General features: G+C 38.4%; 1 protein-coding gene across 1 annotated transcript in view; it reads left to right on the plus strand.

Annotated features, from left to right (window-relative positions):
- The first annotated feature begins 288 nt into the window (after window positions 1-288).
- The window catches only part of F5 (coagulation factor V), a 33,433-nt gene continuing 6,243 nt past the window's right edge, over window positions 289-27,478 (plus strand). The window contains 20 exon segments of the mRNA XM_035314912.1: window positions 289-761; window positions 3,821-3,912; window positions 5,222-5,344; window positions 7,036-7,248; window positions 9,569-9,712; window positions 10,498-10,719; window positions 11,472-11,637; window positions 13,361-13,538; window positions 14,624-14,726; window positions 15,112-15,323; window positions 16,095-16,245; window positions 16,619-16,831; window positions 18,437-20,333; window positions 22,244-22,409; window positions 23,275-23,511; window positions 23,996-24,206; window positions 25,152-25,331; window positions 25,783-25,899; window positions 26,281-26,352; window positions 27,373-27,464. Of these exon segments, the coding sequence (XP_035170803.1) occupies window positions 304-761; window positions 3,821-3,912; window positions 5,222-5,344; window positions 7,036-7,248; window positions 9,569-9,712; window positions 10,498-10,719; window positions 11,472-11,637; window positions 13,361-13,538; window positions 14,624-14,726; window positions 15,112-15,323; window positions 16,095-16,245; window positions 16,619-16,831; window positions 18,437-20,333; window positions 22,244-22,409; window positions 23,275-23,511; window positions 23,996-24,206; window positions 25,152-25,331; window positions 25,783-25,899; window positions 26,281-26,352; window positions 27,373-27,464 (5,247 nt within the window). The 5' untranslated portion in view covers window positions 289-303.

Raw genomic sequence — 27,478 nt, forward strand, 5'->3', positions numbered from 1 at the left:
AACTTGGGTATGCTGTATGAGGTAACCTGAACTACATTTGAACTAGATTTAGCTCTGCATCCAGTTCTAGTCCCCACATCCAATCCCTCAGCATTTTGCTCTCAAACTGGGAATGTTTCCCCAGGCCTTAGGAGATGTTGTTGCCTATCTGGGAAATTTCCACTACGCCAAGTATGTGCTGAGTTTCTGTTTCCTGGTAAGACAAAATATGTGCCCCCCTTCTTCCTAATCAAGTAAGTCAAACATCTTGTAATTGTAAGTAATCTAAGTAATTATTTCCTGCTCCTGCTGCTTCAGTAGACAATGGCCCAACCGCAGTCTGTAGCGGGGCTGAAGCAGCTTCTCTGTGGTGCACGTCTCCCAGTGAAGATGAAGTGGAGGAGGGGTGGGAAGGTAGTTTAAACATTTTTTTTATCTCTATTGGATCCCTGTCAGCAAGGGGAGGAGAAGGTGAAGAGCAGTGACCTGAGTGTAGTGAACGCTGTTACCCTCTTGCGTCAGGATTATTTCATTTCTGAGGGGAAGTTGGGAGCAGCAACAGCAATAAAAGCAGCAGTTTCTGCCTCGTCTTCCAGAGCAGCATCTGCAGGCATCTGTACCATGACACTCCACTGCATGCGTCTTTTTCTCTTGCTTCTGCTTGGTTCATGGTGGCCAGACTCAGAGAAGCATGTGGTGGGAGCAGCGAAGATCAGGGAGCACTACATAGCTGCTCAGACCATGATTTGGACCTACAAACCGGAACCTGAGGAGAAGTCCAGGTAACGAAGTACAGGTTAGGAAGGGTAAAATTAGTTGTCTCTTGTGACTGGAAGTGTTTTGATTTTCCTGGGGAATTTTGGAGCCCAGGATCTCAGAGCCTGATCTGTTGACTTCAGAGGAGCTGTGTGATCTGAACTGGAGACAATGAAGTATCAAAAGCTTTTTGTTCATTAATTGATATAATCATTTTTATGTTCTCAGAACACTTTTGTTGAACACATTCCAGGGCTTGTTTTTATCGTCATCTGTGTCTGTTTTTGATTTTTTTAATGTCACTATTTTTAGATACATAGATTTTGAGCAACGCTCAGTTTAGCCATGATTTGATAAGATTATTCCTTAAAGTCTGAAAGCTTTCACAGATAGGTCCTAATTTGGGTACTATTACTTTCACTTAAATCGAAGCCTGATGAACTTTGGAACTAGTTGTTGTTTCTGAGTTGTTCGGTAGTTTTTTTGAAATGTTCATCCTGAGTTCTACTGAGCAAAGGTTGTAGGATCAAGCGTTGCTATACTGTAGGTGAAAATACTAATTTCAAAACTCTTTTTTTCATATAGCATTGCTCAATGGCCAACCTACATGCACACACAAATCAAGCATATAAATAACTTCTTTGTATTACCACTGTTCTGCTTAGAATTATACACACTGCAAGTGCAATGCTACATATGACAGATCTTAGGTCTAACTTGGAATTCTGTTTAAATTAGGCTTGGTTCTTATCCTGGGTTTGCTGTAGTCACAATACATAGCTTTAGTTATGAAGTAGGATGAAATGGTACAAATTACTCAGATTACTTCTTCTGTATTCTCCTACATTGAAGGATGTATTTGGATATTACAGTATTTTATATATATACATATATATATAAGTGAATGACTTGTTTATTTTGGCTTAGTCTGTGATTTTTTTATTCTCTTTAAATGTGCATTGGATTTCTGGATGCTGTGGCAAGGACACTTCCAATTCAGTTTTCAATTTCCTATGTATTCCTTTTTCAAGACTAATTCACGCAAAGTTTCTGTGTTTTCTAAAACTTCTCCTTGGAAGTTTAATACAACTGCTATGACCATAACATCAAACTGCCAAGACAGAAGGAAATAGGTTTTAAACATAGGAATATGAAGCCAGATACCATTTAACTGTTAACCTGATCACGTGGTAAATTGAAGTATTTAGAACTTCAATCTCATCTGGTACTGAATGCATCAATATGAACATCAACTACCATTTCATTAAATGTTACATTTTAGATAGATTGTTTTCATGCAGCAGAGAGTCGGTAACTCTCAAACCTGAGTTTGATGTTTTTACTTTGTAATTAGGTAAGATTTTTTTCATATTCAGTGCCTATTGAAGTCTCTCACAAGTATTTACAGTAGGTCACATACTGCGTGGATCTGATGAACTTTGTAGAACTTTTAGAAATATTTAAATAATAATTAAAAAAAAACTCCACAGAGATACTTATTGAGAAAGGGCTAATGGCTTGAATCCCAAAGGTATCTAACTTGTTCTGATTTCAAGAGGAACTGAATGTGTAAATACAGAGTAGGAATCTGTAAATCTGAAAGTTTTGGAGTTCTAAATAATTGGAGAGGCTGAAAAGAAAATGGATTATTCCTGAACTGATTCCTTAATTTTCCAATCATCCAGGCTAAGGATACTTAACTTATCTTCAGCATCAGTCTTTTTATCTTTGTATAGGTTTAACAATTACCATGACTGAGTGATATTTATAAGATAGTTCAAAGCAGAATGAAAATGTATCATTTGTGCATGCTGTATTGCTAATGCCATTGCTGAAAGTTATGTAACTAGACTTGGTTGCATAGTCTGAGATTTGTGAAGTGTTCCTTTTAGCAATACAATGGGCATTAGTAAGTTTCCTCCTCCACCCCATAGTCTTACGTGCATATTCTACTGCACATTGCCACATCAGGGCAGTACCAGTCAATGAAGATGGACTGTGTTCTTCCCCTCAAGAAAGAAGTTAAATTTTATCGGTGACTTCAAAGAGAACAGAATGAATTGAGGCATGCATGGACTGCTTCTGCCTGACTGTAGTTGAAAGAGTGTTGCAGAGGTATTTACAAAAGATCTTTACAAAATCAGATCTCCCCCTCCTGGATGCTGAATGCCACTGAAGCAAGTTCACTTGATTATCTCTGCTCAGCTTCTCTGTGCACGAGAAACCCATCAACTTCCCACTACCAAACGTGCCTTGCTTAACTGAAAGAGCATTACAAGAATAGCAAGTGGAAGTACTGTTGTATCCAGCCATTGTACATACTAGGAAATCGGCCCCTATATACTAAACTAAGTACAGATTATTCTCCCTTCAGTCCTCATTTCATCATTTTTATTCGGGAAGTGTTGTGTGCTGGTTTCCTTCTGCTTTTCAGCTTTTTTTGAGAAAACAGTGTGTGGTCTACTGGGTGTGTATTTCAGTTATGTAACAAGATTTGGAAGAATTGTCGGGTATCCCAGAAAGCTTTTTTTTTTTTTTTTTGGCTTTCTGTGAGATTCTTAGTTGTTTTCAGGGAACAGTTTTATGTTTGTCTCAGAGGTCATAGCTATTACAAGTGCTTGCTGTTTATCCTGTTACGCAGTCATCGTGTTAAGTCTTAGAGTTTAAGCAAGGAGCTCACTAAAGAGAAATACAGGTTTCTCACAATGTTTTGTCAGATGTTTTCTAGGTAAATATGGTCAGGACATCTTCCTCTTTAAATGGAGAAAACAAAGACATTCTCTTCACAGAATCTGAAGGGCTATAGAAACCACAAGCAGAATCAGCGATAAACTGTGCTAGGTACTGTATTTGTACGTGTAATATGTATGAAATGGCCTAGCTCAGGAATGGCATAGAGACAATAGAGTAAGAGGAAGAAGGGAAGACAGTAAAAAGTGTTAGACCATGTGACTTGCCTGCAGCAAAATGTGTGTTTAAATATAATTCCAGAATTTATTTCATGAAAAATCTGTTAAAAAGTACTGACATCTCTGACAATCTGTCCTTTTATTTTATTTTATTTTTGCAATTCTTCTGATTTCAGATTGGCACATTCCGATCCTGTGTTTAAGAAAATTTCTTACCGAGAATATGAAGTGGATTTTAAAAAAGAAAAGCCAGCAAATAAGTCTGCAGGTAAACAGGAAAGAAAAGTTCTGAAGTATTTTTGTTTGTTGGTCTTAAAGCCAGTAACCTGTTAAGCAAGCTTGTTCTTGCATATTTAACCAAATAGACACAGGGGATGAGGTCTCTATCTACAGTGCACTAGGCTTTGAAAGGCCATTGAGAAGCTGGATTTTTCAGAGGCTAGGGCTCAGTGCTATCTGCAAATAAATTGCATGGTACAGAGCTATTCCCTTCATTTTCAGCATTAGATGAAACCTGCCATACACATTTACAATTGCATGGCACAGTCACAGCGATGACACCAATAAATTCATGTGGAATTAGCCTGAGGTCCGAGACTAAATGTGTTTCTGATAGATCACTGGAAAGGAAGAGACAAACTATGAAGTCAAGTGTGAAAAATATCCCCTTGCCTTTGCTGTCCTTTACTGCTTGAAGACACTTTAAATGGATGGAAGCAAATTCTTGTACTTATGCCATACATGAGCATTGTACTTGTATTCTGATACTTACGCAGGGTACTTATAATGTCTATCTGTGCCTCATATTAAGGAATAAAATAACTTCTAGATGGTTAAAACCATCTCGATTTCAAAGCAAATGTGATATCAAATTGTTGGTGATATCAAATTGTTACAAGTCTGCCTGAAAGGTCTAGTCTATAATCCAATTCTTTCCAGACGTGTGTTCTCCTGTACTTTCTGAAAGTGCTTTTTTCTTTACAGAGGAAGAAATTTACAAAATAGTTTACAAGAAAAGACTAACAGTCCAAAGGTTGCCTTAGTGATCCCTTTTAAGAAGGGATTTAAGCCCCTCTTAAAACCTGTTGCAGGCTATGCATAAAGAAATTGCGATATGAAACCAATTATTTCTTTGGATTACGTGTTTGGATCTTTTTGTCCTGTGACTTATGGCATTGAGAGTGCTACTTAAATGTTTGAATGCCTTTCTAAATGCTTAATCTTTCTTCCTGAAACTGTATGATTGAATTCTATGTGAAGGATCCCTAGAAATTCCCAATGACCTCAACATGAACCTTTTGAAAAATACTCTGTATCTGGAAAATAGCCTTTTCTTTAAGTGTTAGTTTCCAGATACACCATTTATAACATTACTGACTGTGAACTGTGTGTTTTACACCTCCCATATCGCTTTTTATGGGTAAATGTACATTGCAGTGGTATTATATTTCCGTCTATATTTTGTGCAACTTGTTCTTTAGCAGAGCTCACATTCTCTGCTGGAGGAGAACTCTTCCTTTCTCTAAACAGACTGTTTTGCTCACAGTTTCCTCTTTTCTTGTCTTGAATATCTACAGGACTTCTTGGACCAACTCTGCGTGCTGAAGTTGGAGATACTTTAGTAATTCACTTTAAGAATATGGCTGACAAGCCGGTCAGTATTCATCCCCAGGGCTTAGTTTACAATAAAAAGGCAGAAGGTAAATGCTATGAAAGATCCATGTTTTCTTCTATTGCATGAAATATAGAGAGGGCCCCAGACCAATGTCTGGGGTTATGTGTAACACAAATATATGTTGATCGTGGATTAAAACTTCACACTCAGTTAGCTCCTTGTTCATCAGTATAATACTAGGAATATGAGTGTCTTCCGACATGTACATTCTCCTGACTAGCTCCCCTGTCTGTGTGCTAATACTTTTTGCTCCTCAGGAACCTGAGGAAGCAAAGGGAGTTGAAGGGGCTGTATTTCCCAGCAGAACCTGAGTGTACATGTTTGGATAACACTGATATAGTCCAGTGGTTTTCCAGAGTACAACGATTGAACCCCATTTGGGCAGAAGTAGCTTTTTATCACTCAACTTCATGCTGTCTGGCCATTTACTTTCATCTACTAACTAAATAGTAGAACGGAATTTAATGTTAGGACAGTTTAAGGGGTAGTCAGGGATACTACTTATCAAAGAGCTCTAGCTGTGGATATTCTGGCAAGGAAGAGGGTGGCCCAGGAAAGTGTTGAGGCTAGAATTTCTTTAGGTTTTCTGGACGTTTCTTCCTGGAGCAGGTTTTGATGAAGGAGGAGGAAGAGAAAAGAATTGTAAACTTTAAAAGCTTTCCAGAACAACACTGATCTAGAATTGCTGAAGCAAACACGGAGAAAGCAAACAGACCATGAATGGATTTGTACATACATGGGGATCTGACAGCTTTTGACCTTTGAATCGAGTAGGTGGTTAGCTGTATGTGAAGCAAGTGAAACTCAGAACATTATCTTGCTCCCTCGCGTACTGTTTGGAGTGAAGACCCACAACGTTTTCAGAGACAATCCATCCTGTAATTGCAAAATGATTTATTTTAGGAAACGTAAACTCATGGGTGCAGTTTATGATCTCTTTTTGCTAGTCTACAAACTGACAGTTAAATGTCTGCTCTAACACAGTGAGTTGGAGTGATTGACTGTGTTTCTTGGATTGCCGTGCCCTAGGTGCTGAACCAGAGCTGTAACCTGCAGTTTTCAAATTTATTCAAGGCTTTATTTATTATATGACTGAAAAAGGAGTTTTGCCTTCATCTTAGGGGGCTGGACAAAATGTGTTATTGGGTGTGATAGGTAATTCAGCTTAACTATCCTATTAATATGCCTTTTGCACCTGGAATTTTCATTCTGACTCCCCTTTGTCATATTGTATTGGGGAGGGGGGTACTATAGGCGTAGATATGAGAGATTACTGATATCCAGTGCACAGAAGGTCTGAGACAGCAAGCCAGTGTTAGCCTGCTTGATGGCTTTATGAGAGATGATTAGAAAGATGACAAAATGGGTAGTATTCATCCCCAAATACATCCACAAAAGATAGGTCAGCAGAGATAGCTTCATGCCATCCTAACCCTGGTCAGACCATTGAAGAGCTCCACCTTTTGGCAGTGAAAAAAAGTCACAGAAAAATTTAAATTTGTAAGAAACAGAATTGAATAGGTACTCTTCCCTATGCTACCCTCCAGAATGTGAATAGAACCATGAGTCATTCCATATACATGATGGTTCATGTATATGAACCATCATAAAGGCAAGAAAGAAATCAGACTTCTGGAATTGATTGTATGAGCTTTAATTACCTCATGCTTTAATTATTCTTTATCTTCATGTGACCCTACTGACTTTTCTTGGCAGGCTCCCTGTATGATGACAGAACATCATTTGTAGAAAAACAAGATGATGCTGTGCTTCCAGGCCAGGTCTACACATATGTGTGGGATATAACAGAAGAAGTTGGTCCAAGAGAAGCTGACCTTCCTTGTCTTACTTATGCTTATTATTCTCATGAGAATGTGGCAATGGATTTTAACTCTGGTCTGATTGGAGCACTGCTTATCTGCAAGAAAGGTAATTAAATGCTTTGACTACTGTAAGGTAATGTAGGCTTATTTTTTAATAACGTGAAGGTTGTATGTTAATGAAGCGAGATTATTATTTTTCTTTTTTACACGCAGTGTAAAGGAAATGGTGTTCAACATCTTTCTTTCAGACATTTAAGTTTTTGCATATCATTTTTAACAGATTCATCCTATAATTGTATGTTTATAGTGCTATTAGTAGAAATATTTGCCTGTACTGATTGTGTTTTCAGTTGCTTAGTCATTAAATATCTGATCCCCAAATTCCTGTCTTAGAATAAATACTTTTTTTAAAGCTTCTTTTGAAATGGTTTAACCATTCTGGAGAATAAGGCACAGAAATAATCATTGTTTTGTTCATGCCTTTTAAAGACTCTCTGATCAAAAACTGTAGCACTGTTTTGTAAAAGGGACATGAAATCACAGAGCAGCATCTTTTGCTAGTCATTTGAAAATATGACCCTTTCCTGTACAAGGAAAGGATTATACAAGGGCACTCTTCTCAGTGACAGACATCTGTTCAAATGCAGAACTTGCCACTCATTATTACTGAAAAGGAGTGTCATTAGTACTAACCATGATCCTCCTGAAGTTTTATTTATTTATTTATTCATTGAGAATTGGTGTTTTTAGAATATTGTATTTAGAATGTTGTATTAGAATACAACACAATACTTAGTTGGAAGGGACCTACAAAGATCACTTAGTCCACCTGACTGACTGCTAACTAAAAGTTAAAGTACATCATCAAGAGCATTATCCAAATGCCTCTTGAACACTGACAGGCATGGGCATCTGCCATCTTCCTAGGAAGCTTTTGTGTTTGACCACCCTCACAGTGAAGAAATGTTCATAATGTCCAGTCTGACCCTCCCCTGGTGCAGCTTTTCTGGTCCTGCATGTCTGCATGGCATCAAGACTTTCTCTTTTTCCAGCTTTACCCTAACCAGCAGGCTGACTTGGGGTGGGCAAGCATCTGGGAGGGGACACAGCTGATAAGCTGAACCAAATTGGCAAAAGGGATGTTCCCTACCATGTAACATCATGCTCTGCAAGAAAAAATGGAGGTAGAGGACAAAGAAGCAGTGGGTGGAGGTGGGATTAACTTCCAAGGTGAATTTTGCTCAGACTGGCTGGGCATTGGTCTGCCTATGGGAGCTGATGAGTGATTTTCTTTGTCAGTTGTTTGTTCCATTTTTCCTTTTTCCCTAAACTACCTCTATCTTGACCTACAAGGTTTTTTTATTCTTCTTTCTGTTCTCTCTCCCATCCTGCTGCAGGGGATGGGCATGGAGTAAGCAAGCAGCTGTGTGGGTGTTTGGCTGCTGATTGGGGTTTACCCACCATAGTCTGCCACATTATGAGCATCATAGGTTGTATAATGTGGACGGTTATAAAAGGGGACTTTTGAGTTAATGCATTGACTGAATATTCTTTGCATGACAAGCAGATAAATTCTTCTGTTGAATCCGAGACTCCTTCTTTGCAAGAATACAGGAGTTTGTAACCTCATCAGAATGACAGAATTCTATAAATATAGCTGTTTCCACTGCAGGCTCTTCCTCCTGAGTAGAATAATCTGCAACCTCCCAAATTTTTAGTTCCAGCAGTCCAAATAACATACATTTTAGTCTTGAATTCTGTACATTTACTGAAAGTAGCAAATTGAAGTTCTTGATATGAGCAATCTACAGAAAGAGTCGGTGAAATCACACCAGTTCTGTGTGGCAGTTAATTACGCCTAAAATTAATTCTGCTTATGGATAGAAATCTCACCTGCATCACAAACTCAACTAAATAGCTTGTTATAACTGATCCAATTCTGCAGTATTTGTGATTCTTTTGTACGTAGAAGTTTTTTGCTTTTTAAAGGAACTGATGATCTCATTGTGGTGCTTGAAAAGGCAATATTCACACTGCAGATGGCTCAGACGTCATTCTTCTCCTTGCCTTGTAATCTCAGAAGAGAAGCCAGGGTCTGATTGTGGACAGAAGGCTGTTTGGTTCTACCATTCATTAAGGTGATACCTGCAGCACATTGCCAGAGTTGTCTGAGTCAATTCATTGCATGTTTTTAATCTTCCCTTGGATATTGGAGACTTTTGGTTCCGTGGTTACCCAAACCCAAAAACATTTGAGAAGTAAAATCACTTTATGATCACTACTAAGATCTTTGGTTCTTGGGCAGACTCAACCAGCACATGGTAACAGCAAGCAAGCTCATTAAATACACACAAATGCTGTTACACTGATGTGGAAACTACTCTACTTCTGCTTCAAATTAAGATCTGTTGTTTCTGTCTTCATAGGAAGTCTCAATGAGGATGGGTCACAGAAACTTTTTGACAAGGAGTATGTACTCATGTTTGGTGTGTTTGATGAAAACAAGAGTTGGCAAAGATCAGCATCACTCAAATACACAATTAATGGGTATGCTAATGGAACATTACCAGGTACTACTCAAAAATTGTATGATGTGAAATGAACATTAATGAAGACTGAATATTGCCTCAGTGGTTTTTTTTTTGTTTGTTTGTTTTTGGTATGCAAGAAAACAGGAATGTGGAGGAATGGGATACAGCCTTTTTTAGAACGTATGCTGCTATAAGGAAGTTATGCCATATTGCTGATAAGAAGAACAGGATTACTAACTTAAAAATATATTTTTTAACTCGGCTAATGGGGAAATAGTGATCTGGCTAGGTAAACTGCTGATTTTACAGCATAAGGAACATAATAAATGGAAAACATCCTCTAAGTGTAAAATTGGTTGCTGTTAGATAATTAAGTGGGAAGACCTTGAGGATAGTAATAGGACGATTTTGTTGCTACTATTCCCCCTTATCCTAAGGAACTACTTTCATATCTCCATCCAGTCCATTGAGCAAATACAAAAGACTGTTTAGAGTGTGTTTTTTTTAAACAAATACTGGATAGAGTAGTTACTTTCACTACAGACAGCATCATTCTTTAGCTTGGGTCCTTGCCATTTTTTTCAAACAAGGACAGATTGGCTCTGAAAGAGAGCTACTGGCTTTCTTCCTCATCTCACTGTAAGTCAGGTTGTCACTTGGATATAAGATTTAAATATCTATCTTCCACTGACTTGCAATTGCTAATCACAGGCATCAGAGATTTATTTAATGTTTTGAGCGAAGACTCATTTTACACCTAGTGTGGCATGGGGAATTTGTATGATTTGCCTATATTCTGAACACTACTCTCACTTTTCTTTCAGATTTAGAGGCTTGTGCATATGACAACATTAGCTGGCATTTGATAGGAATGAGTTCCAAGCCAGAAATTTTCTCCATTCATATCAATGGCCAGGCCATGGAGCAAAGACATCACCGAATTTCTACTGTTAACCTAGTGGGAGGAGCATCAACCACAGTAAATATGACAGTGAGCGAAGAAGGAAGGTGGCTGATATCTTCTCTTGTCCAAAAGCACCTGCAAGGCAAGGAAACATCTATTTATTAGACAACTGTAGAATTGTCCTCTTCTTCTTTATGTCCTGAAGAGCTTCTCCTGTTCTGCAATGGTACAGTAACCATGTTTCAGCTGGGTGTCATTTCACTAGGAAACCAGCAGAGAACAGGGCATTTTGTTGGAACTGGAACTGTAAGATGAACTAAAAGGTGTTCTTACCTGCAGCTTTACTGCTGTGTGCAGATCACAGAGCAGCAGTGAATCTGAACTCGAGCTTCTAAGCCTGTGAGCTGCTCAGATGAGCACCATTATAAAATTAGTGAGGAACTACCTGTTTCCTAAGAAACTGAGCACTTTTAGCTATGGACCACTCAATCTAAAGAAAATATTTGCTCCTTGTCATTTGAAAGTGGGTATAATCAGTAATCATATCTGTGTTTTAAAGAATGAGAGAAATCTCTCTTACGAGAGCTGGAAGACATATATTTTGAAGGGGGGCAGGGGAGATAGAGGAAAAGTAGCTTTCTATCAGTTCAGCTGGTATTTTCAAAAAGGATTAGTTGAGAGAGCTGCTGTATTCAATTTGATTAATACGGGTTCCTTAGAGGCCTCCCAACCTACATAGAGCCTATATGGATGCAGCCTTTTTAAGCCTGAGAAGATGACGGTTGTAAACCAGTGCTTGCAGGCGACCTTAGCTGAAGAAATGAGAAATGCAGTTGAAATGATAAGATTTCATAAAATGGAAAAATCACCGTGGTACTCTTTCTTTTCAATTAGCTGGAATGCATGGCTACCTCACCATAAGAGACTGTGGGGACAAAGAGGCGAAGAAGAGTCGTCTCTCCTATAAAGAGCGCCGTATGGTCAAGAGCTGGGAATATTTCATTGCTGCAGAAGAAGTCACTTGGGATTATGCCCCAAATATTCCAGACAGCCTTGACAAGTAAAATAATATTTTGTCAACATAATAGAGAATGTTAATGTGAAATCACAGAATAATTCAGGTTGGAGAGGACCTCTGGGGATTGTTTCACCTGAAATTGTACTCAAAGCCATGCCAACATCAGTTATTTTCAACTGCAAAATTAGACCAGGCTGCATCTCATTGAGTTTTCAAAGCTGGGGACTCCTCAGCCTGGGCACCTTTTTAACCTCACAGTGAAAAAGATTTTCCTTATATATAATCAGACTTTCTCATGTAGCAGCTTACATCTTATTGCCTCTCATTCCTTCACTGTGCAACTCTGAAGAAATGTCTTGTTCTGTTTTCTTTGTAATCTCCCGTTAGGTAGCTAAAGATAAAAATAAGATGCCCCCTTAACCTTTTCTTCTCATAACTGAATAAACCCAGATTTTCCTTGTATGTCATGTGTTCCAGCCTGCTAAACCCCTCAGTGACCCTCCACTGTGGTCTCTCTGGTGTGTCAATGCCTCTCTTTTACCGGGGTGCTCAAAAGTGAACACTTTTTTTTACTGCTAATGGGGAGCTCAAAATATTCAGATGACTTGGGAAATGCCCAAGGTAGCGTGTGAGCCTGTTTTCTAAACTGCTTTTCAACGTGAATTCTGCTGAAAGGAAGAGTCCTTAGAGGAGGAAGAGAGTATTTATACAGAATAAAAATGGCTCCAAAGTAGATGAAATAAGTCACAATAAATACACATACTGGGCTATTGCGTTCAGTTTATGATAAATAGAAAGATTTCTTTAACATACATGAGGTCATAGCGCACAGTGTTGCCAGTGCACTGTAGGTCAGACAGGTAGTCTTCCAGATCCTCACTGCTGTAGCAGTGCTGATGTTACAAGCTGATGTTTGTAAGAACCTGTAAGGATTTAAGCAGATCAAGACAATTCCTTATCCTGTGTGGAGTTACAGTTTCATGTAACTCCTTAGAAATATGTTTTTGGCATAACTCTAAGTATACCTTCTTCTTTGGTATCATTTGCTTCCCTTCTCACTTGCACTTGTGTGGGGGCAAACTTTTCTCATTTTCTATCTCTTTCTTCGCTAGTTACGTGACATCGCTTAACTACCTCAGTGCTCCAATTTTTCTTCTTTTATTCAGAATTTCAGCATTCATCCCTGTTCAGGAACCCTTTTTGAAGGGCAAATGATGAAGGCAAACACGTTACTCTGCATTCCTTAGTATTTATCCTAGTTTTGTTCAATGTTAGAATTCTCAACGTTTTTAAAATTGGGTATAATACTATTTTATGGTGCTTGATAGGGATTTAAGGTTATTTTAGCACTGTTCCTGTCTCTCCTGGAGTCTTTGCTACCGTAAGCAGTGTCTGTTTTTCCTATGCTTGACTATGCCTTTTTAAGAGAACAGCAATTTCTGCTGATTTACCCTGAAATGTAGCTGCTACTTGAGTTTCTTTCTTGTATGTATACTCTATTAAACACAATGAAAACTTTGATATTAATTGGTCACATATGGTCCTAAAACACAAGTAATATTCAAAGCTTCTTACCTAATTTAGTTTAAAACGTGGGATGAGGAGTGTTAGATTAGTTTCGGAGGTTGTGGGTTTTTTTTGTTTGTTTGTTTGTTTTTTTCAAGTAGTGAGATTTCTACAAGTTTATCCAATGTGAGTTCTGTATTCTAGCAGATTCCACTATTCAAATTTTGTTGATCAACTTGTCTTTTCCTTTATTTTTAAGACACTATAAAGCACAGCACTTGGACAACTTCTCAAATCTCATAGGTAAAAAGTATAAAAAGGCTATTTTTAGGCAATATACTGATGGCACCTTCACTAAACGTCTGGAAAACCCTCGTCCCAAGGAAACTGGGATCTTGGGCCCAACTATAAGAGCTCAACTCAATGACAAAGTTAAAGTAAGTAACATAAATTCAGAAATATATACTATAGCATAATTTTTCTGTTGGGCAGAGTTACATGAGAACTAGTTTGGTTATTTTTTTTGACAAATCGTATAGCTAGTGTTATAAATATTGGCCTTATTAAAAAGTATAATGATGAGTGACAGTGTTTAGGTTAAATTTTTCAACATTCTGTCTACAATTTCCGTGATTGTGCTTTATTTTACAAACACCATGCATTTACACTTTTTGTGAAGTATGTTTGTATGTTGACAGTGGTCCAAAATGAAAAAAGTTAGAACCTGTTGGACTTCTGGGGAAATTTAGATCTGAGGCTGAAATTAATGATATGCTCACTCCTTGTGTTTGTGTTGTTTGTGTTTGTTTGTTTGTTTCTGGCTGTTTTAGCCAATGTTTTAAGTATTATGTATTAAGTTTTCATAGTTAAATTTTAAGTTTTCATAGTTAAATGTTCTTTTATTGAGTTATCAAATGAAACTGTTTTGCTGTTCTGCAGTATTACATCCACTTGCCTTTTGGTTGTCACTTAGTGATACATCACAAGGTTTCATGGCCTTTCATTGCTACCATGATTCTGAAGCTGAATTTAGCACAGTGTTCCTTTTTTTCCCCTGGTTTTATCACAAGTAGATAGGACATCTTATCTTTTCTGCTTACCTCCCCTTTGGGTTTGGAGTCTGGGAAAAGATAGGCTTTTAATTCGGACTTCTCTCATACTGAAGGTTGTTAAGAATTTCAGTCAATAACTTCACATATTTCCTGAAGCAGTATGTACCTAAAAGCTGGAAGAACAAATGTTCTTTTTAGATTTTCTAGAAAGTATGTGTAAGAAGCTGAATTTCACTTAATGGACTCCACAAAGCCCAGAATCAGTGGGATCCCGACAGGTACCAGCAGCCTTTAGACACTGGATTTGTAATGTTAGACAATATTTAAGGTATCCCCGTGCCTTTCCAGCTCTTCCAGAGCTGAAACCAGGCAAATTCTACTGTAGTTGAATCTTTTGGTTATACGTTTGGACACAGATTTGTGGAATAGTGAATTATTTTTGTCTTTTTTTGTTTTGTCTGTCAATACAGATTGTATTCAAAAATAAGGCCAGTCGACCCTACAGTATTTACTTCCATGGAGTGACACTTTCAAAGAATGCAGAAGGAGCTAATTATCCTCCGGATCCCACAAGTAAGAAATTTGTGGGTCATGTTTCACATACCACTTACTGTTGCAGAGAGTTTCATTGCTTTGAAGGAGATGCTGTAGATAGGAATGCATGTCTAGAAGACCTGAATTCTGTGCTCTGCCTCTGCTGACCTGTTACGTTGCTTTACAGAGTAACCAGGGTAGTATGTGCAAAGCATAAACAACTGCCTTTTTTTTTTGGTGTCTTAATTTTCTGTTCTTACTTGTGGTTTTAGAGAGAGCCAAATGCTCCTGCTGAATTTACCTCAGAGGTAGCTTGAAATGGTATAACTACACCAATTTCATTAAAAGGTGCAACCTGACACTGTATAAAGATCTGTCTTTAGGTTTGTATCATTATTGTTTTCCCTCTTTATTTTTTCCTTAGGCAATGACACCCAGAGTAAAGGAATTCAACCAGGGAAGACCTACACTTATGAATGGCAAATTGCTAAAACAGATCAACCCACTGCACGGGATGCACAGTGTATTACAAGGCTATATCATAGTGCTGTAGATACTGAGAGAGATATAGCATCTGGACTGATTGGCCCACTTCTGATCTGCAAAAGTGAAGCACTGACTCAGAAGGGTGTGCAGGTAACATGTCTGGCAACCTTTTGGAGAGATCTTGCTTTTAAATATTAATTTATCTACAGTGAAATTTGGTTTTGCTTTGATTTAGAGAAATGTCTCGTGAAGAGCAATCAAACTAATATTTTTCTGAAGAAATGGCTTGAAGACATGGTAATCGTCCACAGTTGTGGAGGAATTGTATTCTAATTTTCTTAGAGCAGCATTTCAACAAAAAGTCAGCCTGATTTGCAAGTCTGTTCCTAGACTTGATGCTAATTTTTCCTGCTGCTATTATGCCTTCACACTCTAAAGACATTCAGATCTGAGTTGGTTCTTGTGTCAGACCCTACTGAGTTACATCCGTTACAATCTCAGGCATCACTAAATTTAGAGCAGTGCGACAGGATGGAAGAGTTCTGGAAGAGTGGTTCTCTATTTGCCATCCATTGAAATCTTGCTGGCAAAGACTGGAGCATTGCTTTGGAGAAAAAAATGTCAAAAGCTTGTGCTCAGGTCAAACCAGAAGGCTGGTCCTTTTACAAATAGCCCTGTTGCATACCATCTGCATGTAAGTAGTGCTAGTGGCTTACTTAGTGCTCCACCTCAGGCTGGTTGCTGCACTGTCATCCTGAAGTCCTGACCCTCTACTCCCTTTCATTTAGCCCTTGAATCACACTCACCACAACTCGGATGAAGCTTATGTTGTTTACATAGTAAATAAGATAGTAGAATTGAGTACTTTAATAAATGCCTCTGCTCATAAAATGTAAATGTACTCTGTTGGTTGTCTTTCAGAAAAAGGCAGATGGGGAGCAGCATGCAATGTTTGCTGTGTTTGATGAAAATAAGAGCTGGTACATAGAAGATAACATCAAGGAGTATTGCAGCAACCCTGCCGGTGTTAAAAGAGATGACCCCAAGTTCTATAACTCGAACATAATGCACAGTGAGTGGGATAACAAACTGAAGATTATGAAAGCTCGTGGGAGCCTGGGCATCCAGTGATTGTTCACAGATGTAGTGCAATCAGGGAATTCTGTAGCCAGCATTGGGCTGGTTTTCAACCCCAAGCAAAGGCTAAAGTTACTTAATTTTGTTGCAGCTCTCTGCTGATTTGGAGATACTATTTCCATAGCTGGAATCTCCATGAAGGCTATTGTGGTTTCAGCCCTGTGCCTGTCTCTCTTTGAGTGTAAATATGAGTCCAGTTCAGTGGACTGACATTGAAGAACGAGAAGCTTTAAAAGTCCTGCTCTTTAGTTTTAATATTGGTGAAGCATGAAAATACTGAGACCACTTTTATTTTGCTTTCATTTTAGCAATAAATGGCTATGTGTCTGACAGCAGTGAAATCCTTGGATTTTGCCAAGATAACGTGGTTCAGTGGCATTTCTCCAGTGTTGGCACTCATGATGACATTGTCTCTGTTCGTCTTTCTGGGCATGCTTTCCTGTATAAAGGAAAATATGAAGATGTGTTGAACATCTTTCCAATGAGTGGAGAATCAGTCACAGTGGAAATGGACAATGTTGGTAAGTGGCAAGACTGCAGTGTTTATTTGACAGCTCCTCTAAGATACTATTTTATTCTCTAGTCTGTAAAGATTTTCCCAAATTGGAAAGTTTTTCAGATAAACACAGTCGCATAAAATCTTGAATCATTCCCCAGTGCTACTGATGCATAGACAGTTTTGTTGGCTTACCACATAGCATAGTAGTTGTTTGTGTTTGTTTCTTGTTTTTTTTTTTTTTTTTTTTTTTTTTTTTTTCACAATTAGAATTAGGGTTAGCAACAGTTGTTTTAAGGCATTTTAAGACTGTCCATGCAAACAATCCAATATCAGGTCCACTGCATAATTCCCAACTTTGATTCCCAGCTTGTCCATCCAAAGTAACCTAAAAAGAGCCAAGATTGTCAAATTACACTGGTCGTTATTGAACAAAGTGGCTATGTATTACCTTCAGGCTTGTGGTCATTTAGCAGCAGTAGCGTCTGCCAGCCTGAATCAGATCACTAACTAGTTCCTTAGTATCCATCTCAATATCTAACTAGAATTAATACCGTATCTTGAAAAAAAAATGGTATTACAACCCATGTAGTCCACACCTAAGGAATTACCTATGAAAGTAGAGAAACATATTCCTCATTGAAGACTGCCCAATGATCACCTTAAAATCCCAAAGGGTTTAGGTATCTTTATGTAAAATTTCAGTGTTTTTTTAAGCTCTTTTATATGTTTGAATAACTGATTTCTTTTGTCCTCTAAGCTTGTTTTCAGTGATCTCACAATCTCAAGACCTTATCCGTTAAAAATGCATTGTATGCTAAGAGGTTGTTGTTGTTGTTGTTCAAGTCTGGGGGATTATAATAACTCCATCAGAATTGCTGCAACTTGACCAGTTGCAGGGCTGTAACTGGTTGCGGGGGTTGCAGGGCTGATTCTCATTCCTCTCTCCCAGCTGCTGTTGTGCAGCAGTTTTGTTCCCTGTCTTTAATCTGCTCTCACAGAGGCACAAACCAGCAGTGGTTATTGGCTCGGCTCTGGCCAGCAGCAGGTCCCTTTGGAACTGCCTGGAGCTGGTTCTGGTCTAACAGAGTGGCAGCTTAATATTTTATGTCTGTCTTAGAAATTCAAGTTACTTCATTTTTTTGAAGATCATCCATCCTTTATGCATTCAGAAGCTTTTAAAATGCTGTGTTTGAGAAAACGTAGACAAACCTTTGACAAAGTGTTTGTTTTGTTTGGAATTCTTTGTGTGTGGCAATATACGTAACAAAAAAGACAGCTCAAAATTAAAATTTTATCTCAAAAGATCAAAATCTTAGATCCAGCTGTACACATATATCTTTACATAATTTCTTTCTTTTTCATGAGGTATGTTTGGACTCAGATCCTAGGTGCACCTTAATCATTGGAGATCTCCAACTGTTATTTATTTGCTATTGTTTATTTACATGTATTGATTATTTTTCACTGCAGTGGAGCTCATAGGAATCCCAGCTGAGGATTAGCGCTCTGCTATAACAGTTGCTGTAGAAATAAACCCAGCAACTTGCCCTGACCATTTACACAATAGGCAATATCCACTCCAATAAATACTGCATATTAGAAAAACATTTTTTAATTTTGTTTGCAGGCACTTGGCTTTTAGCATCCTGGGGTGCCCCAGAAAAGAGTTACGGCATGAGGCTGAGATTCAGAGATGCCAGATGTGACTATGAGGATGATTCTTTGTTTGAGGTTATGGATTTCACATACACCAAGACTGATAAAAAAGCCGTTTCCACCTCAGCTGAAGAAAGTGTGGGAGAAGAATTAGAGACAGATGATTTTGAAGATGATTACCAGGAAGAGCTGGCTACTATGTACTCCATCCGAAGCTCAAGGAAGTCAAAAGGAAATGAAGAAACACAAAACCTCACAGCACTGGCCTGGGAACAGTATGAAGATGCTGCAAGTTCTAAGGTGGCTGTTGACTCAGGTCTGAGAGTTATAAACACCAATGAATCCACAAAGTTCTTAGAAATTCATACCACTCCTCTTCCCCAAGTTGAGGCTGAAACATTCCAGTCAAATTACACATCAGTGACAGCAGAAAAGGATTTATTTTTAGCTAGCACGAGGGATGGAAAGCCTGACTTAGTATCTGAGAATAGAAGCCAAAGCAACTATGCAATAGATCACAGTAACATGTCTGCAGCTGAACATTTGCTGAGCAATGGGGAAGCCCAAATGAAAGTTGCAGAAGAGCCTCTGACTAATGGAAAGGACAGTAAAGTTTTTTCAGAAGAAAATCAAACAGAAGGCACAGGGAAAGGAAATGACAGCATTAATAGTAAAAGGAAAAAGCGAAGCTCACTGGCTATTAAGTTTTACTCCATCCAAAAGATGAATGCCCTTCTAAATCATGTAAGAAATAAAAATGTCTCATTTTCTGACAAGGCAAGTGTACCTCATTCCATGCATCATGCAGAGAACACCACCAATATAACTCTTGTGGGAGATGGACAGCTTCCAACTGATTATGATGATGAAGAGGGGGAAATTAAGGCGGGAAATGCTATGCAAGCAGTTAATTTGACACTTGAATTGGATGTCTTTGTAGAAGGAGATGAGTCTAATGCATCCAGTCTCTCTGAATTTGAATTATCCAAAGACAAACAAGCAGATACTTTTTCTTTAGATCATACTTTGGGCAATGTAAGACCTAATTCCAGCCCTGCACTAGTGAAGAACTTACTGGAAGCATCAGTGCCCAGGACTGTGAAGTATTCATCCAAAATGACAAATGAGGAATGGAATTTGGTGTCTGCAAAGGAGAGTCTGAGATTAGAGACAAACTTAGATAAGCCTCTTAGTGGTAAATTCCGTCATGGTGGCAGAAATGGTACATTATTCCTAAATAAGCATATGAAGAATGATGAAAGGTTTTCAGGTCTAATGGGAGGAAAGCGCAAAGGCAGCCACCTCCACTCAACTCTGAAAGGAAAGTGGGGAAACAAGAATGATACTTTGAGTTCATCTGGAAGCCTCATCAGGATCCGAAGGAAAAAACAGGAATACCCCAAAACTGCTCACTTGTTGAGCCCAAGGAGTAAAAAATCCCAGAAATTCACCAAACCTACTGCAGAGTTTGGCCGCGCGTTGTTTCCGATTGAGGCCAACCACACAACGCTGCCGTGCTGTGCTAACACCACAGAGGCACCCAGTGAGGCCAGCCATGGAGGGCTGCCAAATCACACGCTCTCGCCACGGCAGTTTAAGCCATCCATTGTGATTGGGCTTCCCCATGGCAATGGAGACTATGAATATTTTTCAGGAGAATATTACAATGAGGATACATCAGGTGGTGAATATGAATACCATTATGTGAGCTTTGATGACCCATACATGACAGACCCAAAAGTGAATATCAAAGAGCAACGTAACCCAGAGAGCATTGCTGAACATTACCTGCGTAGCAGAGGGAATGAGAGGAGATACTACATTGCAGCTAAGGAAGTCTGCTGGAACTATGCAGGATTTAAAAAAAGGTTTGGCTAAATCCTTTACTTCCGTTTTGCATACCATCCTCATATGTACTAGCAGAATGTCAATATACATCCTGGTACATTTAAGAGCATCTGTAACATGCAGTGTGATTTCAACATTTCAGAATTTTCTAAGAATTTTCCATGGGAGGCTGGAACCCACTTAGAATGTCACATAGATTACTATAAGTAAGAACAACATAACTAAGAACACTTTCCTTTTATTTTTAACCCCCCTTTTGTAGGCTCACTAGAAATGGTCTTTAAAAAATAAGTTGAAAAACCTTCTATAGTAGGTCAGGAGAGAAACTTCCAGTCAGTTTTGTTATACTTGAACAATGTGTTTTACGTCCTCCTTCAATTCTTGGTTCTGTAGTAGAGACAGCATAGAGACTTCCTTGCACAAAGCCTTAAATGGGCTAACTGATCTAATACGTGAAGGACAAGCTTACAGGCAGCATGAAATCCCACAGTTTCTAGCACTAACAAGAAGCGGTTCTGGTGTCTGTTATCTCTTGTAAAATTAGATCGTACTTTCCAACCTTACAAGGTCATGGCACTGAAAAATACATGGAAAATGATTAACCATGCTAGTGATGGAGAATGCCTTGTATTTAAAGTGAACACAAAGCTGCATGAAGTATAGCAGTGTTGTTCTTACTGTTAGAGAAATCAGAAGGTAACTGGATCACAGACCCTAACACTGAGGATTTTTCTTGTTTTTTTGTGTTTGCTTTTTTTTTTTGACAGCGCCCCCATGCCACAACAAAAAGTATGTGACTTGAGAGAGACTCGTACTAACAATTTAACTTAGTTCATCCAAATTAGGATCACTGCTTACCTTACAATGTGTAGAGTCCTACTTTTTTTTTTCATCAAAAAGCTGAACTTTGTGGTTCTTGAAGTGAACAAGACCAAAACTGCCTGTTTTGCCACAGCTTCATTTTTTATCACAAGCAGAAAAAGCAAGAGCAAGGAAAGTGTCAGTACAGAAAAATCAGCTCTGAAATACATCATTTTTTCAGACTGAATTTCCAATTTATTTGAATGATTTTTTCCACACTTTTTCTATATCCTCCGGGTTTATTCCTGCCTCACCTAAGTAAATGTCAGTGTAAATGGCACTTGTAAAAATAGCAGAAACAACAGACAGTTTCTCAGTGCGCTTGGAAAAATAAAGAAATCCTTATGCTCAGAGCTCTGTACAGATCTCCCCAGTGGGGTTCATTCTCAGCTGCTGTGATGTGCATAGTTTCAGTGAAGTTAACAGAGCCCATGGCATATGCAGTCTCAGTGTGCCGAAGAGCTGAAAACCAGTCTTTCACCATATGAGGTGACACAGGTTAAGTTTCTATATTTGCAGTACTGGTAATAAGGCAATGTTTATATTTTATCAGAATAATAACCTCCTGGTGCTTCTATTTAAGACCTAAGGAAAGAATGGTCTGAGTGATTAAAAGCTTATTGGTTCTTATCATCTCTTGCAAGATACAGATATAATGAGCTGTAAAAAGTGTTTCTGTTAGTTTTCTGGAGATGGTACATCTATGAGAGAGTAGGGTGTAGGTAGTTGGTGCAGTACATTCTGAACTAAGCTCTGATTTAGCTTATTGAGGCTAATGGTAAAAAAAAAAAAAAATCAGAGCTCAAATGAGTTTCCAGAGGCTAGTTGGAGTTTTTTTTTCAGTGACAAATTACCAAATCTTTGAAGGATCTCGCGAATTAAAGAAGTAGAATTGCTTAAATATTGTAAGTTACGATTTTCAGAATCCTCTGACATTTGTGTGCTTATTCTTTACATTCTGAAATGTTTCTATTGTAGGAGTAGTTACATCTAATCAGAGCGATTTCCAATTCACTTCTATGATTTTTGTTTGTTTGTTTGTTTTGTTCTCGTGGGAATTTCCTTTCAGTACAATGATGAACGACAAAGCCTGTAAAGATGGTACCACATATAAGGTGATTTTTCAAAGGTATACAGATAGTACCTTTACAACTCTCCAGGATGAAGGCGAATATGAAGAACACCTTGGCATCCTGGGACCAGTTATCCGGGCTGAAGTGGATGATGTAATCCTAGTAGGTCACTGTTTTTGAGTATATGGACAAGACAGGAGTCTAATGGTGATCTTAGTGTGATATAAATGGGTCTGAAAATACCACGTTTTAAAAGATGATGGGGGAAACATTTTTCAGAGCTAGAAATTGCATTGTGGACAGAAGAGCACAGTGATCTGTTGTTTCATTGAAGGGGTAGGATCCCCCTTTGCTCAACTATCCACAGTAAATTCACTTCTGTTTTTCTAGTTTCCATTCATTAAGTACTCCTCGCCTTCCTCTGTCCAGTCTTCCAACACACAAGAATGGAGTATATATAGCAGACCTCATACATTTCTGCTTATTGCCATGAGTGGTATACAATAGGAACACATTGAGCTACATTAAAAACATGAGTAAGAAGAAAGTCTACTTTATCTTGGGGAGGTAAATATGGAATCTCCCTATCCCCATGCCTCTTCTCTGGGACAAGGGAGAAGTGCTGATTTCAGTGTGACTGATGCATACAGAGGTCTAATGTTACTATTTGGTTATCTTGTGCCCTTCTTTACTGCAACCACGCAGCAAAACATAAGTAGAAACTCCCTGCTTGCTGTAAATAAGCATACCCAGGAGTGAAGGGCAGCAGCAAGAGTCTTAGGAGTCTGGGCTCAGTAGAAGACAGGGAGTCAGACTCATGTTTCCTACTTTGTAATTAACCACCCGCATGGAAGTATGTGACTCTGCATGGAGATCTCAAAAGATATCCCTGCCAACTTTGACATGGGCAGTGTGGCCTGTAGTCATACAAATCTTGACCCTGGTTTGAGGTTATTGAAATGTATTGTGTAGGTGCTGTGGTTTAGGCCTGAATTTGCTCAACAGAATTCTTTTCCTTTTTTTCTAGGTTCATTTTAAGAATCTGGCATCCAGACCATATTCCCTCCACGCCCATGGACTCTTCTATGAAAAGTCCTCTGAGGGAAGCACTTACGATGACGAGTCTACTACTTGGTTTAAGGAAGACGACAAAGTTCAGCCAAATAGCAGCTATATATATGTATGGTATGCCAACAGGCGATCAGGACCTCTGCAGTCAGGAGCAGCTTGTCGGTCCTGGGTCTACTACTCTGATGTAAATCTGGTAAGGAAATTGAAATGTTGATAGTGTTGCAATTGATCACAAAATTGTTTAGGTTGCAAGGGACCTCCTGATATCATCTAGTCCAATCCCCCCCCACCAGCTCTGGTAGAATCTGGTACAGTGGGTTGTCCAGGACCACATGCAGTCAGGTTTTGAACATCTCCAAATGATGTTACTGTACAGCTGTGGAAATTTCGTAAGATGCAGAACACTTTTTAGATAGCTGTCCTTTTTGTCTGGCCTGATGCTCCTATCTGACATTTAATCTCTTACATTCAGTTAAAAGAGGATATATGCTGTTGATAGATTCAAATTAGGAAACTCTAGTTGATTGAGCAGAGGAGAGTAAGGATATGAAGCAGTTGAAATGCAGGCCTCTTCCCTTAAATTTTTAGGGTCCAATGCACTTCCGTAGAACATTACGCTTTTTGACATCTTTTGGAGAGTCCACTCTTATATTTAATGTGGGTTTATTACCTTTTAGGAGAAAGATACTCACTCAGGTTTGATTGGACCAATACTGATCTGTCAAAAAGGAACCTTGAGTATGTCAAGCAATAAAAGAACATCCACCCGAGACTTTTTCTTACTTTTTATGGTCTTTGATGAAGAGAAAAGCTGGTACTTCGACAAACGTTCTAGAAGATCTTGTACTGAGAAGACCCAAGGAACGCAACAGTGCCACAAATTCTATGGTACTTATTTCCTTTTGTCAAGTATTCAGTTTATTGGGGTAGAGGGAAAGGTGTTGAGGAGGTTTTCTCAACTCATCCTGCCTTTGAACATGCATAAATCCTGCACATTAATTATGTTAATGTTTTTTTTTTGTTGTTGTTGTTCTCCATTGTACCTGTAATAGTCATAGTTATATATGTGAAGATTATAATTGGCTCAAAAATTGTTATTAAAATGTAGAAAGGGTATGTTAGACTAAGTTTCTACAGAAAGTTTCTGTTTCACATGCATTTACCCCCTGGATTTAAAACAAACAAACAAAACTATTTTCATTAAGAAGCTAATACTCTGGAAAAGTGAAACCTACCTGAATTGTAGAAGTACAATAATAATTTGGCAAATCAACTAGTTCTACTGAAAGAATTTTAAGCAGTTATAGGACAGCCTTTCATACTACCTCTGTGTGGATACAGAGATTTTAGTTATGTAGAGTTAAGTAGCTATGGGTTGAAAGGTTATCTGTTGTTCTCCTTGAAATAATGGTCATTAATGAAACCCTATGAAAATCTGCACAGTCTTTAAAAATCTGACGTTTTCGTGCCATAAATCGTAAGTGATCATGTTTGAAAAAGGCATGTTGAAAAGTAGAATCTACCTTTGAAAATGTGGTCTCTAAAATGAGTTATTAATCAAGGGTGTCAGTTGTGACAGAATACATCATTGTTCTCCTACCTGCCACATGTTGCAAGCAAACTGAGCTCAAATCCTGTGATGAGGTCCCTGGATTTTCTGAATTGATGGTACATAGACTATATTGTGTAGCACTGTAGATTGGAAAAAGTGATGATTTTTCCCCAAATACATTACTTTGTTAAATATTTTACTCATTTTAATAACTGCATTCTAGCACTTTATAAAACGTATTTTATGAAGTGTATCCCTATCAACAATATGTTCTTTTCTAGCAATTAATGGAATTACCTACAATTTGCAAGGCTTAACGATGTATGAAGGTGATCTGGTCCGATGGCATTTGCTGAATATGGGAGGGCCAAAAGACATTCATGTTGTTCATTTCCATGGACAGACCTTTGTTGAACAAGGAGAGCCAAAGTATCAGCTTGGTACATACACACTCCTTCCAGGTAAGTATCAGAATAAATTCTAAGGGGTGATTGGTATAATCATGGCAGACGGTAACAATGTAAGGAAGAACAGAAGTTTGTTTTGGGCACAGGGAGAAAAAGTTTGAGGGTGCTAACGGTTCAGATGGTCACAAACTCATCACTTTGCACCTCCCTTAAGTTGCAAATGTGCACTTACTTTAAGAGGTGGGAAACCAAGTTACCGTTGTCCTCTAAAACTGGAGGTATGAGTAAAGTTACAGACAAAACATATGATATGGGCAAATATCTTCCCCTCAGATGGGCAGAGATATATCTGGAAGATGAATAGTAGTATGATCTATAGTGTAGTTGACACAGTGACGATAGTTGCTGCTTTCTCTGCTATGTTTAGCAGAGAAACTTTAACTAACATCAACCTAATACTAATGCTAACACTTCTGATATGTTTCTTTCTTCCATTTTTTTCAAGGCTCATTTCAAACAATTGAAATGAAACCACAGAGACCTGGCTGGTGGCTTTTAGACACTGAAGTGGGGGAGTATCAGCAAGCGGGAATGCAGGCATCCTATTTGGTCCTAGAGAAAGGTACTGACCTACGGTATTTTTTGTCTGGAGGAGCCAGGTTATAAAGTGATGTCTACCCTCTCAGGATCACTAAAAATAAATCTAGGAGATGTTTTCAATTAGGAAGAAAAAATATCCAGCCTTAAGCATAATACTTTGAATTTGTTGTGGTGTTTTGCTTTTTGCTTTTTTGTGTTTTGTTTGTTTGTTTGTTTGTTTTCCTTACAGTGACCAGTACATTAATCTATTGAACGAAATTTCAGAGATTTATTTTGGTCTTCTCTGGGTGGTGATGTTGCAGTATTATTAAGAATTGTTCTGAGTGCTGTTTTAGAATGTTCCACCAAGATGTACATTGGGATAGACAATTTTTTAAAGACAAACTTCTTGTACTCTCTCTAGAATGCAGGATTCCAATGGGTCTGGCAAGTGGAGTTATACTTGATTCACAAATCAACGCTTCGCATCATATAGGTGAGTTAATAGTTCAAAAAGTTCGGGCATGCTAATGAACCCAGCAAAGTATTGCAGTTCCATTTTTTTTTTGTATCTCAAGATACATCATTAAAGATCAGTTCATTACTGAATCAACAGTCAGATTAAAAAGCTCCTCATTTCTGCAGGCAGAGACTGTGACCTGTACTAGGTAGGCCTCATCGCTGTATTCCAACACCGTTACCTGTCTCCTGTCAGCATTAAAATCCTGAGAGTCAGGGAGTCCTCTGTCATGGGCCTGCTGGATGACGTGGAACAAATCTAGCTTCATCTCTTTGTCCTCTGGGTTCTCTGCTCGAGAATCAACACCGAATGTTCAAAAAATTTCTGAGATTTGCCTGTGATATGAGCTGTGAAAGTGCAAAATGTATCTGTTAGGAAAAATTTGAGAAAATAGCATCTAGAGCAACAACAATGTGTATGATTTACCAAGTTTATTCCTGGTATAGATTTGGTATCAGTTGATGAGATATATTGATAGAATTCTATATAGACAGTGGCAAATGAAGATATACAGGTTATAAACACAAGCAGAAACACACCATTTCTACTTAAGTAACAAATATATGACTTATTTGGAAGAATTGATTTTGCTGTGGATGTAACTGCATTTTTCCATATTCTCCCCCTCCTGTCCCGTCCCCCCCAGTGTTATGAAGGCTTGAAAGCTGGTTCATACATATTCAACATCAGTTGTTAACTTAGAAACCTCCTTATGTACAGGGGAATTCTGCCTGTTTTGTCTGAGCCTGCTTGCAGCCAAAACTTGTTTAGCCAACTCTAGACCCTGATCCCAAATCAGTAGAGTATATTACATAAAATGCTGTTATTTTTTAAAGTCTTTTTCTAACTATAAAGCTTTGTAGGGTAATAATTGACTTGCAGATGCTGGCTATGTCCAAATTCTCCCCACCACCACCCCGACAGATCTGAAAAGAACTGAAGCACTTAAATTAAACATCTCCTTAAATTCTTGCTTTATTCATGTTTTCTCTGTAGAGTATTGGGAACCAAAGCTAGCCCGATTAAACAATTCTGGAACATACAATGCTTGGAGCACAGTAATGAAAGATGATCTCCCTTGGATCCAGGTATAAAGCAACAC

The sequence above is a fragment of the Oxyura jamaicensis genome, chromosome 1 (genome assembly GCF_011077185.1).
Source record: "Oxyura jamaicensis isolate SHBP4307 breed ruddy duck chromosome 1, BPBGC_Ojam_1.0, whole genome shotgun sequence".
NCBI lineage: Eukaryota > Metazoa > Chordata > Aves > Anseriformes > Anatidae > Oxyura > Oxyura jamaicensis.